The following is a 16,906-nucleotide window of genomic DNA, read 5'->3' on the forward strand; positions in this document are numbered from 1 at the left end:
ACTTCATGAAGTAACTAAAACAGAGAACCTCTCGATCTCCAGTTTCCACGCATGGATCTCGCGAGTGCAAACGGTGGATCGGAAGTTACGGGTGGACAAATCGTGACGGTTGATGAAAGAAATCGCATGCACGCGATAGCAGACCCTCCGACATTCGTGCGGTTCCCCGCCCGCGCGGCGAGAATGAACGATTACTAAATTACAACGCGCCCTTAGATACGATCGGCGAGCCATAATTGCAGGACTATTCATACATTATTGGCTCGTATATTATTTGACGCGATTCAATAACTCTGGCCCGGGACGGCCGATGTTATCTCTCCGTCGTTAAGCCGTATTCGCAATATCGATCGGCGCTGATTAATGGCCACATTTAAGCCAGCCATTTTTCCCGGCAATTATTAACGTTAAAATTGAATGTGTCTGGGAGCAACGAGTGGCGCTCACGCGAGGACCACGCGCGAAAAGAAGGGACCTTCTTCTTCCACGGTATATAGATCCATCTTTTAAATGTGTTTTAAGCTACCGCGATAGCCGAACTACTGGGAACGCCTCGCCACGCAAACCGGCAGGCCTAATTTATCGTAAGGGGTTCAGAACAAATGAAGAAGTCTCGCTACGAGGGTTTGCTGCACTCCCCCGTGAGGGAATTGGGTCAGCACGGGATGCAAATTTCTCGTTTGCATAAATGAATCCGTAGAATTACGCAGGAAATTATTGTATTACTCTTTGGAGAACTCGAACAATTTCTAACAGTGATGGTACAGACATCGATTTTTATAGAATTAGACATATACGTTGATAAAAAGAAATTTAACATTGTTAATATACAACATGAGTTACATTTCTTTCATAAAAATTGTATACCGTTTATGACTTAATATGACAAATCCACAAAAAATAAACCAACTAGTGGTCCCGCTATCGACGCGCGGAAATAAATGTATTTTACACACTCGATTCGTCGAGGGGTCAGAAATATATGAACAATCCCGGGCGCGATGTACCTGCGCTCCCGGGGCGACTACCTGCGGCTAATTTACAACGAACCGCGCGGATAACTTCCGTCGTTATTCTCCTCTCGTAGAATTTCCCGCGCGTTGTCTTCCCTCCGCGGCACTTCTCCGTTTCTCGTAACGGAGAGCGCGATTAGCCTGAAATACCTGGCTCCCTTCGAAGCATCGCTGTTGTTGCGTAGGTCGATCCGGATCTGCATAAGACCGGACAGCAACCTTCTACCTGCCGCTCGTTTCAGGTGAACGTCTAAGGAACAGCGACCACCTTGACTGCTGAGCCCGGTCGAGTCAATAAACGCGCTGGAAGGGGCGCACCGGGAGAATTTGAAGCCAAGAGGAGTGGAACGTCTCAACTCGCGGCACCCAATTAGCGCCCTAAAAGGTTCGCGCGAGACTTAAATTCGACGATCGAATTGCCCCCGCTGAAACCACGGAGTTAACGAACTTACGATTCCAGGTCTCCGAGAATGGACCAGCCGGAGGTTACGCCGATAAAGAATGACACCGACGCCGACTCCGACTCGTGCGACGATGTAAATATTCGTGACACGTTTCCTTTTCGTTTCTTTTTATTCTACGATGGGAACACGTGCAACAGGGATTGCAACCGCTGTTTAACTCGAAAGGACACTCGAGTTAACGCCTGGAGCATGATGGAACAGTAGTGTATCGTTTGCACCGAGTTAGCTTTCGATAGGATATTTTGTTGCTCGTAAAAATAATTTTTTGAATGAAATATGTTTTCGATTTGCTAGAAAATGCTGACGAATTTTGGAATGTTCATTCTCAGATAGTTAAAACTGTTAAATTGTATAATGTTGGTATGCTCAGGAAAATTGACATAAGCTTCTTAACCCAGTTATTTCAAATTATGTTTAGCAACGTGTATCAGAGATATAATTAATCGTGTCCAGAAGAAGTTTCATTAAATTTGACGGTTGAAAGCTGAACAGCAATTATTGCATAACGTTAAGGGTAGAGGCAGGTTTGAGTTATGGTTGCAATCCCTGTCGCAGGGTAATCAAGGACTATTGCCCCGTGTATGTTGGTTGACAAGGGCTCTGTGCATTGCAGGACGACAAAGTCCCGATCACGACCACCACGAAGAACGCCTTGATAACGACCCAGCTGGGCCACTGCGACGTCCATCCCCATCGCGTCAAAGTCTCGATCGTGGGCATAGGAAAGGTTGGAATGGCTTGCGCCATCGCGATCCTGATGAGAGTAAGTATAGCCGCGGAACGAGGCGTGCAGATCGCAACGCTCGATCAACCGTTTGATTCTCCGTGATCTTTAGAGGTTGGCGAGCGAGGTCTGCCTGATCGACCACGACGCGAACAAGGCTTCCGCCGAGGCCGAAGACATTCAGCACGTCGGTGTTTTTTTGGGAAGTCCCCTGGTAACTGGCACGTCAGGTACTTCGTTATATCTCACTCCGTGCCATTTTTACGATCACTTTTTCCCCCCAAAAAACGCATCTCATAGATTCAGGTTTTAATTCCTTTGGCTCGGTCTGCCTCTTCTCGTGTTAGTTCGGCGATGTCTCTACCCGTGCATAAATATATTGGCTCCTCTATGAAGATACCCTTACATCGACCCTTTATTTAACTCACGCTCGCCCGTGTGGACGAAATAAACGTAAAATATGGAGGTTCGGGTTCGTCTCAACTTCTCTTCAAATTATGTTGTTAACAGTTCAAGGTTAATCTTACGACTGAGAATCGTGTTACACGTGCTTTGCACCTTCAAAAATTGCAGAACGTAATGGCATGGTAAACAAGATAATAAGAATGCTTCAAAAAATTTTGTTTGTGCAATAAAATGGTAGTACACATCTATACCTTTAGAGTTCTTGCACTTTTGGATTCAAGGCACACGAAAACGACAAGAGATGAAAAAAACCAGACGCGTTAAATTTGAATCGATGTCTGTCGCAGTTTGTAACTACTGGGAAAGTAAAAATGATGGAACGGAAAAAGGGTAGAGGAAAGCTTGTGCGATGCACAGGAGGTGAGTCACGTCCCAAGCGGTTTCATCGTCATAGCCCACTTACTGTCAAAGAATCGAGGGCCCAGAAGCGTTCGTTCAGAGACAGTTGAACGATTCTTTCCACGTGTCGGTGATCGGACGATAATCCGGACTCCACGACAGGCCGAGTTCCAGCAATTTCAGATTGATACGTTCGGACTGATGAGCCTGGCGAGCATCAGCCGCGATCGTTCGGCTCGATCGACGGCCATTTTAAGAGACGAGCCGTCGCGTCGGGTTGCTCGTCAGGGGGACCTCTGTCAACGTGCACCGGGTCAGAAACAACGGTCACAGCCCCGAAAGGGGGAATAAGTTTTGGGTTAGGAGCGAGTTCCGAGATCTTTCTGGTCCTGTCCTTTAATCTCGGTCCTCATCTACATCGCCGCGTGCTTACACGTGGCCAGCGAGCAAGCGTTTCCCCGAGCTTTTCACGGGCAGGCTCGTAAATTTCGTGCCACTCTTATTTATCTCGGCCGTGATCGACTCCACGATACATTTTTTTCGGTTTCTCCGACTTTCTCGGCGTCTTCTTGTCTCTTTCTCTGTCGGCCGTGCGTGGCCGCTGGCCCCGTAAAACGGTCGCTTGTAAAGAATATACCACCTTGCTCGGGAATTCGGGAACAAAAGCCGGTTGGTTCCTTTCGCGGTCGAAAACGGTGCCTCGAACCGCGCGCGATTTCCAGGTTTCCTGACGACAGACCTCGAATCGCACGGTTCCTCTTTTCTCGCGTTTACAGGTTTAAGAATGACACTTGGCGCCTTTCTTCAAAAGATCGTTCAAACGATTAAGAAAGTTCATATAAATACTTATTCTATTCAACTTTGTTTGTTTGTTTTGTTTAGTGGGTTTATGCCATCAATTTGCTGTTTTCGAAATTTAATCATTTTTATCTCAGCAGCTAATAAACATACGAGCTTTGATTTGCTTGACTTACATTATAAAGGATTATTCTTTTCAACTAATTTTTTGTGCTGTAATCTAATACATATTTTATAGTCTTAGGAATACCTTACATAATTTATAATCCAATAAAACCTTTCAAATTTCGAAAACTATCACTAACGTTATCTTACGATCTCGACATGCTTCCGTTGAAAATAATCCTAACCAAACTGTCATGTCCTTTTCCCTTCTTGATGGATGGGACCCTACGCTGGTATCTATCAAGCAGTGACGCTTTCGAGTGGGTATTTAAATGAATGGGTGTTTAAACTAGTATACAGATATAAATGACGCTTTTAAAATGGAGAAATGTTACAGCTATTATGAGTTATCGATATACAAACTTCGAACGATCACAAATTTTTTGTAATACAATTTTATTCGTTTAATGTTCCAACCATTTTTCAATGTTTTACAGGTTTTTACATTTCAGGAATGTAAAAATCTTAAGTTCTTTGTAACACATGCGCCTCTGCAGCACCACACAGTTCCCCTTTAATCTCGGCCCATCCGAGGTAGCAATTACTGGGACAAGTAGAACAGTCTCGACTTTTTACCGGCTAATTTATCTCGAACATCATCTCCCCGCCACGAGGGAACGTACCTCGCGCGCAACTTAGCCGCGATGCATGGTTACACGGCGTCTATAAAGGTGTTAACTGAAATCTGTGCTTTTTTATTTTCCCGACCAGGCTGGATTGTGTACTCTTCGCGCCCTTATCTGCGCATCTCTCGGTAAAAGAGAATTCCTTACCCCGAAACGGTGGAAAAAGGTGTATTTGATCCCTTCCAGTGTTTTGTATTCCACCAGCCTCCGATGACTTCATCATCGAGTAAAATGTCCCCAGCGTAAGGTTTCCGGAAAGGGATATCTGATTCTTAACAATTTTTCCGAGCATCCTTTCCCGTTAGAATCGCGTTCCGCATGAATATTTACAAGAATGTGATGGAATTTTACGAACAGAACGTTTCTCAAGTTCTCAAATAATTTACTTTTGATCGTATAGATTCTAATTTTGTATTTTGCATTTTTTCCTACGGTTGTGTAAATAAAGCTTTGCTGTAATTTGCACTTTTCGTCGCAACAGATATCAGCATGGTGAAAAAGTCAGCGGTAGTGATAATCAACGCGTGCGAACGAGCGTCTGGCGAAACTCCGAACGTGAAGCACAATTTCAAAATGTTCAAGACGATCATACCCGGTATAGCAAAGTTCGCTTGTAAATCCGTCCTACTGGTGGTGACCCCGCCGACGGATATAATGTCTTACATTACCTGGAAACTGTCAGGATTTCCGTCCAATCGCGTCCTTGGAACTGGTACATTAATCGATTGTGCCAGATTCCAGGATTTCGTCAGCAGGAGACTAAATATGGCGCGAAGCTCCGTCAGCTGCATGACGATTGGCGCTCAAGGAGACATGTCTGGTATCTTATTGCACTTTATTTTACGTAAATGATTGGTAAACTTTCCAGCGACCAATTATTTTATTTGACGTAAACAAAAATCTTAACTGATGTTGACCCATGACATACGTAGATGGTGTTCGTTTGAAAACTTTAAATGTAAATATTTAAATCACACAACAGATTTATCGACTGCTACAATATTTATTCTTTACATGTTTATTGAATAGAGCATAATAATTGCGACTGTTTTCAGTTCCCATATGGTCAAGCATTCACATTGGAGGCATGAAGCTCCGTGACATAAACCCCAGAATAGGAGAACAAGACGATCCAGAAAAGTGGTACGAGATTACCGAGGCCGTGAAGAACAGGTTAATGATACTCTGCGAGTAAAATAAAGAACAATTGTATATACCGTTCGTGGAAAAGTGAAAAGTTCCTGTCTCATTCTGATGCGTGCACGTTTCAGTGGTAAAGAGCTCGATGAAAAGAAGGGATTAAATTGTTGGGGACATGCCTTTTGTACGTCCGAGATCGTCGACGCTATTGTCAGGAACACTAAAGTCGTCCTTCCAGCCTCAACACACATACACGTAAGCGTCAACGTTTCATTAAATGACCAAGTATTGAATGAAATCATTTATTATAACTTGATGTTATTCCACGTTTGTATAGACGTTTCCTTCTCGATTTCTAGTGAAAGGTAACTTAATTACATCCTTTAATTGATCGTCTAATTGATCAAACACGATTTGCTTACACAGTAAGGTTTAAATATATTTCAATTATCGATCATTATTCTACGTATCATGAGAATGTGTAAGTTTTCACCAGTTGAGTTATTTTAATTAAACTTGAACGGTAACCACTGTCACTCTTCCTCCACTTATGGTGACTACCAGACTAAAATTCTTCACGAAAACGAAACTCTGTTTTTAAACAATTGGAACCCACTATTATAGCATACACAATTTGTCAAACAACTTATTTTCGCTTGTTAGAATTCAAGAGTCCTATCTAGATTTATTTTCTTTAACGTCTAATCGTAAGAATTAATTTTCATATGTGACTCCTTCGCTAATCTTCTACTGATGTTTGTTGCTCCTATTACCAACACGATCTACTACAACATCGAATGTAATTCTAAATAATGTTTGGGATTCGCGAAGGAGACAGAAATAATCTAAGGATTGAAAGCGTTCCGAGTTGCCTTTAAAGACCAAGAAAAAAAGAAAAAAAGGAAAAAGAGATAGATTGATGTGAGAAGTATCGGGTTTGATGGCAACTTCCTTAGCTCTGTTCTCGAGATACGCTTAGCCTCGTCTGGCGTGCAGCTTCCGAGGAGAGGACGCGTCGATGCGTCAACGGCCCTAACGATTTACACGCGACTCGAAGAAAGGGTATTGTGTTCGCAGAGTTGCGCCCACGGGACGGACAAGGACGTGTACATGTCGGTGCCCTGTGTCATCGGCCGGGAGGGTGTGTATTGCACTGTTAGACAGAAGCTGACCGACCAGGAGAAGGCCGATGTGCAGACGTGCGCCGACAACATTCGAGCCGTACTGCGTGAGTGCGGGGTACTGCAAGACTCGAAAAACGAGACCGTGGAGTGAGGAACGCGGAGGACGACTGGGATGGACGGCGAGGTGGCGAGAAGACTCCAGAGCGCTTACTACCGGAAATTGCGGTCTGAGCTTGGAAGATAGAGGGAGAGGAAACAGCGTTTTAGAAGGCGTCTTCATCAATAACGTCGGCGCACCTGGCGACCGGTTTTCTCTGTACGCGTATTTGATCGTCGTAATAAATGACAGTACTGGAATCGACTTCCTAGAAAACTATCGCGTTCCACGCGACCCGTGAATGACTGGTTGTCTATTTCGCGTCGTATTATGCGTTCTCCGTGGCGCCGATCCATAGATCTTCGACGTGTGCGATATAAGCAGCGATGAATCTATACGCGTTATATTCCTCGAGCGCTGTTCAAACACCGAACGCTGTAAACGGGTACGTAATCGAGCTGGTTAAATTATTTCGTAAAGTCTGTTATTCGAGGAGGGTTTAGGTTTAGAAATTTCCGTAATTACACGTTTCGCGTTCAAATATGCCCCGATAATAGCACGGTAGAGGAAGGAAGTTAATATGGAAGGTGACGTTAAATTGGTTGCAATTTAGTATTCGTCGATCGACCCGGTGCCGTAAGTAAATGGATCCTGAATGTTCGTTGTAAAAAGAAAAAGAACTGGTCTCGTGCGACCGCCAAAGCGGAAATTGAAGTTCGCGTATGCGTTCGACTATGGCGTATACCCCACCTGTACGAATTCGGCAGCTGTCCGTCGATTTCCGTGCGCTCGCCCACGCCTTTGTTCACTCTAGCTTGTTTATCCGAATTGGGTATTAATCGACTAATTTTGTTTCAATTAATCTATTAAACTAAAAGACCTGCTCTGGCTGAAGTTTAAAAAATTGCTCTTCGCGGTTTCAATCGTTACTTTGATCGAAACCTGCCCAACGATCTTCTATGTACCGTAACAATTTTGTTTGATCGCTTGTATTCGCTTGTACACGTTTCTGTCGGTAGACAACTTCAAATTCAAACGTCAATGTCAACGTTTGACTGTTGCTTTCGTCGATTGAAATGGTGTAGGCTAAATTATCAGAATACCGTGAGGATTGCTAAATTTCCCGAGGAGATTCTATTTCGTTCAAATTCTCGGGATGCAACGCCTCGATCCTGAGTATCGGATTCAGTGACTATGTCCGTGCCGAGGAAGAAGTTAATCGACAATCGTGGAAATACTGCAGCGTTTTTACTGACGAAACAGCCAGAGGATTTCGCGGACAGCCATCACGTGAAAATCGTTATCGTTGGCAGTGGTTACACTGGCGTCGCTGTCGGTATTGCTGTACTTTTCAAGGTTTGTAAAACTTTCTACATTTTCGCTTTTAACCTCCTTCTTATTTATGTATGAATTCACTATTACAAAGATTCACCTGATCAACGAATTTAAATTTTTTATAAAATCATAATCATATACGATGGCACTCTGTATAAATAAAAGGGAGCAGTAAGATGAAGAGAAGACTTTTGAACAACTAGACCCAAACACTGAATTCTCTAGTATCTGCAAGAGTGTTACGTGATGAAAAGAAATGACCAGGTTAAAATAACACAAATATAAATAGGACACACTAAATTAACTCATCCACACCTCATAACAAACGAAGATGCTTTAAAATTGCCAATAGACAAGAATACTAGCCAGTATAAACATTTCGCCAGTATGTGGGATTTTATGCAATTGGCCAAAAGGACCTTGACCAATTTAATGACAGAATTGCAACTGGAAAAAAATAGACTGAAACAAGAGGATAATTTGTTAGAGAATGTGGCCTCTGAAGCTTCTGTTAGAAGATGTTACAAATATAATAAACTTAACTATAAAACTAAATATTGCATACTCAAGAAAATAACGTCAGTGGTCGAAGGTTGACAACATGCGAAGGAAAAACGACGTGTGCGAACTTGGGCAGTTTAAGAAGATCGCATACTAGTCACACACCGATGCAGCGCGTGATTCGTATTTGTCCGAGGGAACTATCGTCGGGCCCAGGTCGCGGATCTCGAAGGATATCTTCGAGTCGTGCTCGACAAAGGACGAGGAGTCCGAGGAATGGTCCGACTCAGCTGGTCGTTGGACGTGTGCGCTCGTATACGTACGTTTACGGGGAACGAAGGTTGAATGTGGGCTCGTTAGTGTGCCGGATCAAAAAGGCTATTATGCAAATGATTCACGAAAGACCAGAAGAGGGAATTCGGCTACGGGAAGAGGCAGAGATCGGAACGCGAGGAAGGGAGAGGACGAGAGAAGAAAAAGGGCAGGACGAGAGAGAAGTAGAAGAGGAACGTGCTTCTTCCCGCTCGTTATCGGATCGTAACGCGAGCATTTACACGTAGGACGCCCCTGCAGGATCGTCGCGGGGCTGATTTATGTTAGTCACCGAGGAGGAAAGCTTGAAATCCATACCCGTCTACGAGGACGCGACGCCCTTATCGCGTTTGCTCATCCGGGCTTCGTTTTTTTCTTCGTGCGAACGGTGGACGTTTCCCCGGTTACGGAAGTAACGATTCAAGCAAATCGGTAGAGGGTCGTCGTTGAAAAATTCCACCGCCTACGAATGGGCGGTTATTACGAGTTCGCAACTCGTCTTAATACCCCTCGAGACGCAATACCTTGTACTTTCGATGCAACGGGAGCGAAGCCAGCTGGTTAGGCGCATGAGTCACCTAATTCGAACGAATACAGCCGCGAGTAATTGTTTCGTGCATGTGCTGACGCGGGAGGAAATGAAAGCCGAAGGAAAATAGGGTAAACTGTCGACGGAAGGGCAATAAAGCGACGTAATCGTTGCCGCTCGGTACATTCCGGTAGGAGGTAATGAACGTGGGCGAATAATTTCAGGTTTCGGTTTCCGAGGATCGTTATAGAGGCAAAGTATCTGACGGTTGTTACTCACCTCGTTGACCGTCATTGTATGGGGCTTTTTAACGAGTGTATACTATTACCTACTAACGTTACGGTCTGTCATCAAGACGGGATAATGGTAGCCGGCTGAGAATAAAATATTTCATATGTTATTTAACCGGTCACCGGTCGTTAATTTTCTCCGCGAAAGGAGCGAGAGTTTAGAATATTCGAATGTGACGATGTCAAAGGCCATCCGCGGAGACGGCGAACTCGTTAGGGTGAACTGAAATGGCCGGAGTCCGTCAGTTCCAATACGCGTCGGTGAAGATGAGCGCGACGGGTAAAGAACGAGGGAGACAGTCGAGAAAGGGAAAAGGAAAAGCAGGTGAGAAAGAAAAAGAAGACGAGGTAGTGAACCGTACGGTTGCTCTCCTCGTCCAGGCTTGGCAGATCGCATCAACGAGATGATCGCGAAGTACCAGCGTTCCAGTACCATCTTCAGGGCTTACTGTCCACCTTGCGGACCATACTACGCCCAAGTTCCTCGGTAGTACTTGCATAAGACGTTCATCTTCTTCTTGTTCTCGTCGTTCCTCGACCCGTTGTAACATGTCATGTCCGTCGGACCGCATTAAATCGTACAAACCATCTTGCAGGTCGGTGCTGACGATGAAGAGTCCTCCGACCACCGCTTCCTGCTCCGAATCTCATTTAAGCTATTCAATTTGTTTTAATGCACCGGATACTTACGGCCAGTTTAATGGTCCAGCACGCTCAAACGTCTACTACATAAACTAATTTAAAAACAACATTGTTCATTTAACTAAAATTCGATAACTAACTTTTGCACGCGACTTTGCTTGCAAAACTCACGAAACAACCATTTTGTTAAGCTTGTTAAAAATTTGGATATCTCTTCATTTGACTAGAATCTTCACAGAGATGTAATATTTGAGAACCAGACCCGCGTGTTTAATATTTGTAATTAGATTCATCATTTTCTACGCGAGAAATTTATTTCCAAGCGTTTACTTAGTACGTAACAAGATCGAGCAAAAATGTAATCTTATTACAGTTGCCAAGATGCGATTATATGTAATCACTCTGTAATTGCACTGTAATCACGCGATAATTGCACGATAGTTAAACAGTTATTACACGCTTTAAAGATTTATGATTATGATTATACCGTAATTCCTGTGTAATCACAGTGTGATTGCATATAATTGTTCCGTGAAAAATTTAATCAGAAAATATTTTGTCCGTGTCTGACGCGTAGTATATGTATTATATTTTATTTTCACGCGTGGTAACTGAGGAGCGTCAGGAAAATAATATTTACGGACAGGTTCGGGTGTTTAGATACTAACAAGAACGATGTACCGGAAGAATAATAAAATGTGCGTAGGATCGAGTGTTACGCGATGTTCTTGGATCGCTTGTAGCTCTACGAAGCAGAAAGGACAAGGGTAACCGAGGGTGAAACGTTGGGCTAGGTAACTAGAAACGCATGGGAGACTGCACGATGTAGCAAACTAAAGTACACTAGAACCTCGATTAACCGGATCGCGATCGATCGTGGTTTCGGTTATCCAGAGTCTTCTGTTTACTAAAGTAGAACTCCCTCTATTAGAACTAATTTCGTCACGGTATCTCGTTCACTGAACATGTTGCTGAGCTTTTATTAAGTATACGGATCAGTAATTGCATCTTTACAAATTAGTAAAATGAGTCACTAAGAAAAAATTAGCCTCAATGTTGAATGATGCTGTTCGATGTTTACAACAAGATGATACGTAACAAAAATTTATTCACGGTGAAAAGTTGATACGATACAGCACTTATAAGAGCAAAGTTAACAGAATAAAATAAAATTTAAACAGAAGAGCTCATTTTGTATGGAAAACACGATTTCAGTTGTTTACCTTCGAGTCTCGATAGTTTGTTGCGCCTCCATTTTCTCCCGATTAAGTCGGTTGATCGAGGTTTTACTGTAGTTCGATTTCGGTTCAATTAAATACAAATTGCGATCGTTGCGATCCGCGACAGGCTATTGAAAATTTCGCATCAGTGTCGGTCACGGGTCATTAGAAATCTCGTTATAAAGTGTACACAAAGAGGTTTGTGAGTTAATTAACGCTCAATATCGTCGCGGGATACGTGTACGGGTATTACGAAGGACAGCGGAGAAAAAAGAAACGAAGGGCTGCGAGGAAACTTCATCAGCTGGGATATTATGTACGCCACGGAAGTCATGCTTGATGAAGTATGGTGATTAAGCGGTGTACAATAACAGATTGGAGGCACAAGGGCGTAACGTAATATATTAGGAAGCCGTTTCTGTTGGTAGCCGCTGGTTTGTCTTAACGTGTGAAAGTACCATCTGTCAGAGAAAAATGTGTCCATCTGCTGGCGCGGAAGCGAAAGCGTGCACCACGAAAATGTGTTCGTCCCACGTGGCCCGTAGAGAAACGATACCCTATCATTTCTTCACCCGGACGAATTAGACTGTGATTAAGAAAAATTACCGCGAGAGCCTACCGGGGATCTGTGTCAGTATTAAAAAGTCTCAACACAAAATTACAGGTTTCGGATGATGAATTGGGAACATCAATTACGCAAGAACAGAAACAAGACGTTGGACCTAGAATTGTAGATTTTAAACTGCGGACAAATGTATGAAATTGTTGCAAGGGTCGTTTTTGAGACGTTAACCGCCTACCTGCAGAGTTTAAAAACGCTACCCTAAGTTTTTACTGTGGGAGTGTCAAGAAGACGACAGCCTTCTTTCGACGCGCCGTAATAATAAGAATAAATGATGAAAAGCATTTATTAAGACGTACTAACCATTACGGTGATACAAAACAGAGCTTATAATTCTGGGAATAACATTCCCATTTTATTAACTAAATGTAATTTAATATTCTATATTTACAGTGGTATATAGCGTAATTAAATTTTTTAAATTATAGTCGACTATGCGTTCAGTATGAGTCAGCATTTCACAGACTCATTAAAGGGTTACTTCTTGCGTTTGTTGATAAATGTATTGGCGAATTAAATGTTAATCGGAAAAATTCCAATTTTTTTCGAATCCATCAGGGCCACGATCGACGGACACCGACAAAGTGGGTCTTCCCTGCGAAGGGCACGTAAAACCTCGTCCCGTTCGAACAGAAACGATCATATCCTAACGATCCTTCGCATTAAGGGATCGCTCGAATGGCGCGATCGATCGCGCGCGCATAGAGTCTTAATGCGATTCTTGGGGGGCTTGATTGCGTAACGATTCCGAGTGTGTAATAACTCTGGCCCCCAGCTAGTGACCGGTTCCCGTTAATTACTCCTTTATAATCTGCCTTTTTGTTGCTCGTGTCGGGCCTGCGTAGCGGCTGGCCTCCGAGCTGGTGTTCATAGATCTAAACGAGGACTTAGCGAAAGCAGAGGCGGAGGACATCAGCCACGGGGCGGCGTTTCTCGGCAATCCGAAGATCATCGGTACAAAAGGTGATCACAAATCTCTATTAAAAACTCTTGCAGAAGCAGACTAGTTCGTTATAAAAGCAAAATTCTTTGAATTCTCTTCCAGAATTCTAATCACCAATGCAATACACTTTTTTGAATAACGACTTGGAGGAGAATGAACTGCACGATTGGTTATTTTTTTAGATTACTCTTTGGCCAGAGACGCAACGGTATGCGTAATCACGATAGGCGACAAGTCAACGAACGTGCAAGAAGATGGCGATTTGCTAAAACAGAATTTGGAAATTTTGAAAGACGTCATACCGAACGTCTGCAAATACGCGCCGAACAGCGTGCTGTTGATCGCAACTACGCCAGGTATTTTTAACGCAGTCGACACCCTTTAACGTCGATGCACGTGCGTTCGGTTAACGCGAAATCGTCACCTTTCAGTGGACATATTGTCGTACGTTGCCATGAAGCTCTCGGGTTTCCAGCCGCAGCGCGTGATAGGATTGGGCACATTTTTGGACAGCTGTAGGCTTCAATATTTCATCGCGCAGAAGCTTGGAATTTCGTCGAGCGCGGTGCAAGCTTCTGTGATCTGCGAGAATGGGCCGACATCCGGTAACGAGTACACGAATTAACGTCCTCTTGTCATATTTCGACAGTGAATACTTCAACGTGTAATTAAAATCTGATGGACAGTGCCCATTTGGTCCGCGGTGACGGTAATGGGGATCAAACTGAAAGACATCAACAAGGATATTGGCGCGAAATCGGACCCCGAATCTTGGGGCGATCTGCACAAAAAAGTCATCGATTGTGACAGCGATCTTATCGAGAGGAAGGGCTATCGCTGTTGGGGCATAGGTATCTGCGCTGCAGAAGTTGTAGACGCCATTGTGCGGAACACGTGTATCTGCATCACCGTGTCAGCGTATCTGAAGGTGACGACTTGAAATAATTAAATCTCCCAAAAGTTAATACTATCCTTAATGTAAACGCGACTCTGGCGATTTCAATGCGTGGTAGCAGAGGACTGGTTGTGTAATAGACGTCTATAATACTCAGGAAGTCACAACAGAAAAGAAAGATATACTATCCATAATATATTAACCTACTAACCTACTTTTGACTCCCCTTTCAAGGCACGACGATTTTTTAACCTTTTCCCTCGTACGCACGCCCTATTATTAGCACTATGAAATAAGTAGCCGCAACCAGTTCTCAAGTAACAAACGGGTTATAGGGTGTCCCATCACCAGGTGCCATAGGAACCGCTCGGAATCACCCAAGGGAAAAAACATCGAACGTCCCAGCGTCTAAGACAGGGTCTGCTAGGTTGACTTAGCGACTAGTTCACTAGCCATAAAGTCCTATAAACAAGTCCTATAAATCTGAGAAGCAGTGATCTTCTTTTCTCCTTCCTTTCCTATCTCTGTTCCCATCGTGTTATACTTGACACGCCATAGCACCACCATCTGTGTTAACATACGATTCGAAAGTGGCCAGCTTTCCGGGCCCATGTTTACCGGTATCCTTTTGTTTACTCGCTACAGTTGGGAATGTTTCATTCACGAACGGATGAAAATGTGAGATTTGTTCGTGAGCTAACTAAAAGTCTGACTTTTTCAGGGTTGTCGACACGGTTTGGAAAAAGACGTGTACATGTCCCTGCCCTGCATAGTCGGTAGAAACGGTATACAGTCGTTTCTGCGTCATCCCTACACGCCCGAGGAGCAAGAACTCACGGAAGCATCCTGCCGCACGATCTACGAGACCCAAAGGTCGATCGTTAACGCGCTTGAATGAGTCAGGATGACCTCGGAAAACGCTGAGAACACACCCGGCAATTCCCGTCGTGCAGTAAATTATCAAAGAAATTCGCGATTATAAATGCTTCTCGGCGAAACCGTACGATCTCGATCGTGTTTCATCACGTGAAAGCTGGCGCAGGAAGAAGTATGCCGGGGTCGCCGCACGCAAATAAAAGTGACTCGCGGATGATATCGCGAACCGTTTTATGTGCTTGTTTGCATCAGTTAAGAAATTTCACGGAAATCCTCTTTGCCGCGCTGGATTTAACGTTTCCGTGGCAAAGAGCACGTGGGACTGCCGCACACGATGGTTCTAAACACCTGAAAAGCGATACAAAATCGCGCGTACGTCAAATAAACTTCAAATTGTGTGAATTGTACCAGGTTTTCTAAAGTAAATAAAATGTTCATTTTATGTTTATATACCGCTTAAATGAAAAGCGAAACTTTAATATGTTAAACAGACAAATCTAAGACTCGGACGCATAGAAACCAATAGATACGCGGCTCTATGAACGATCGAAGTTGGCACTTTTTTATTAATTAGCAAATTCCTTGTATTAATTTCACGATTATCGTGCGTTGAACGACGCGTTCGCGAGAACTGCGCGCCGATTCGCGGCTGGATACGATCAAGACGTATGCGCGTTTGTTTTACAAATCGATTTCTTTTTGTTGCGCGACCGGATGAATAGGGGAGTGCTATAAATCGCGCACGCGCGCCTCTTGGACGATTTCGGCTAATTTGCAGAGATTAATGCAGACCAGCCGTAATTAATTGGCCGATGTACGAAGCGGTTAACCGTCTCGCCGAAGGCGATCCGGATGATGAAACGATTGCTATTATAAACATAAAGAACGCCAGTTTCGAGGCCGCGATGGTCAACGATACGGCAATTTGTTATGGAATTCGTGTAAGCCGATACTGCCTTTTCGTCTCTGTCAGCCGCGACATTAATTAAGACGCTCGCGTGCCGACGCTTTCGACGCTACTGCCAAAGGTTCTGTTCATGCAACGAGTCGTCTTCGCGGAGGTCCTATCATCGATATTGCTTCGAACGAGACCACGTTATGCAGAGCATGAGAGTTGGGGAACCGAAAATATCAGGCACCGGTTATTACTCTATCCAGAATTTTCACTCTCTTTCGGTGTTCCTCACTTTCATCTCACAATCATGTCCAACAGAGACTACAATCGACAATTTCCAAGTACCTCCCTCTATAACGTTCGCTTTAGAGAATATTTGCGAGGGATTACTGTACATCATCGTACAAACTTTATTCTTACACTTTCTGAGTGACCTAAGTTACACGAGTAATTAATCTTAGAGGGAGGGAGGTACGAATTACGCATTATCTCGTACCAAGCGATAACGAGCCATCGACGTAGAGACCGTGTACGCCGGGGAAGAAATTTATTCAAGCAATGACGAACGAACCCTCGTTTTTGCGGATACACGGGGCAGGAAATAATCGTCAGTGATTCATTACGACAATTACGGAGTCAAAATTTCATCGAGTGGACGGTGCCGAAACCTCGTCTAAAGAATGCGCGAAAGAGAGAGGCAAGTGGCAAGCTGGTACCTGCTGCTTTTAATGGCTCCGACTCGTCCCTCTTTTTCTCATTCTCGATTCGTATTCGAAACGGCCAGGGCCGTAACAGGAGGGTTCCTATGTACGCGGCGCGTTGTCGTCGACGACCCACCGGCGAATTCTTCGTCGTACTCGCGACAGGAGCACGACGACGCGTCGGTGATTC

At 44.0% G+C, this 16,906-nt stretch overlaps 2 protein-coding genes across 2 annotated transcripts; both read left to right on the forward strand.

The window, feature by feature from the left end:
* Positions 1 to 1,483: 1,483 nt before the first annotated feature.
* LOC143342830 (L-lactate dehydrogenase) lies at positions 1,484 to 7,009 on the forward strand. The gene is made up of 7 exons (XM_076767095.1): positions 1,484 to 1,549; positions 2,091 to 2,240; positions 2,314 to 2,431; positions 5,076 to 5,414; positions 5,650 to 5,767; positions 5,866 to 5,989; positions 6,812 to 7,009. The coding sequence occupies exons 1-7, from the start codon at positions 1,484 to 1,486 to the stop codon at positions 7,007 to 7,009; spliced, it is 1,113 nt and encodes a 370-aa protein (XP_076623210.1).
* A 1,140-nt stretch (positions 7,010 to 8,149) lies between these two features.
* Positions 8,150 to 15,221, forward strand: LOC143342700 (L-lactate dehydrogenase A-like 6A). Its single transcript, XM_076766831.1, has 6 exons — positions 8,150 to 8,311; positions 13,252 to 13,369; positions 13,532 to 13,705; positions 13,781 to 13,954; positions 14,036 to 14,277; positions 14,966 to 15,221. Exons 1-6 carry the CDS (start codon positions 8,150 to 8,152, stop codon positions 15,140 to 15,142), a joined length of 1,047 nt encoding a protein of 348 aa, XP_076622946.1. The 3' UTR covers positions 15,143 to 15,221.
* Positions 15,222 to 16,906: the final 1,685 nt, after the last annotated feature.

This window comes from Colletes latitarsis, chromosome 6 (genome assembly GCF_051014445.1).
Source record: "Colletes latitarsis isolate SP2378_abdomen chromosome 6, iyColLati1, whole genome shotgun sequence".
NCBI lineage: Eukaryota > Metazoa > Arthropoda > Insecta > Hymenoptera > Colletidae > Colletes > Colletes latitarsis.

Bases quoted from the DNA above. Each gene is read 5' to 3' on its own strand.
- LOC143342700 (XM_076766831.1), top strand. From the start codon at position 8,150: ATGTCCGTGCCGAGGAAGAAGTTAATCGACAATCGTGGAAATACTGCA. The intron at 13,370-13,531 runs GTGATCACAAAT...TTATTTTTTTAG, and splicing joins GAAGATCATCGGTACAAAAG to ATTACTCTTTGGCCAGAGAC. The intron at 13,955-14,035 runs GTAACGAGTACA...TCTGATGGACAG, and splicing joins CGAGAATGGGCCGACATCCG to TGCCCATTTGGTCCGCGGTG.
- LOC143342830 (XM_076767095.1), top strand. From the start codon at position 1,484: ATGGACCAGCCGGAGGTTACGCCGATAAAGAATGACACCGACGCCGAC. The intron at 1,550-2,090 runs GTAAATATTCGT...TGTGCATTGCAG, and splicing joins ACTCCGACTCGTGCGACGAT to GACGACAAAGTCCCGATCAC. The intron at 5,415-5,649 runs GTATCTTATTGC...GACTGTTTTCAG, and splicing joins CGCTCAAGGAGACATGTCTG to TTCCCATATGGTCAAGCATT.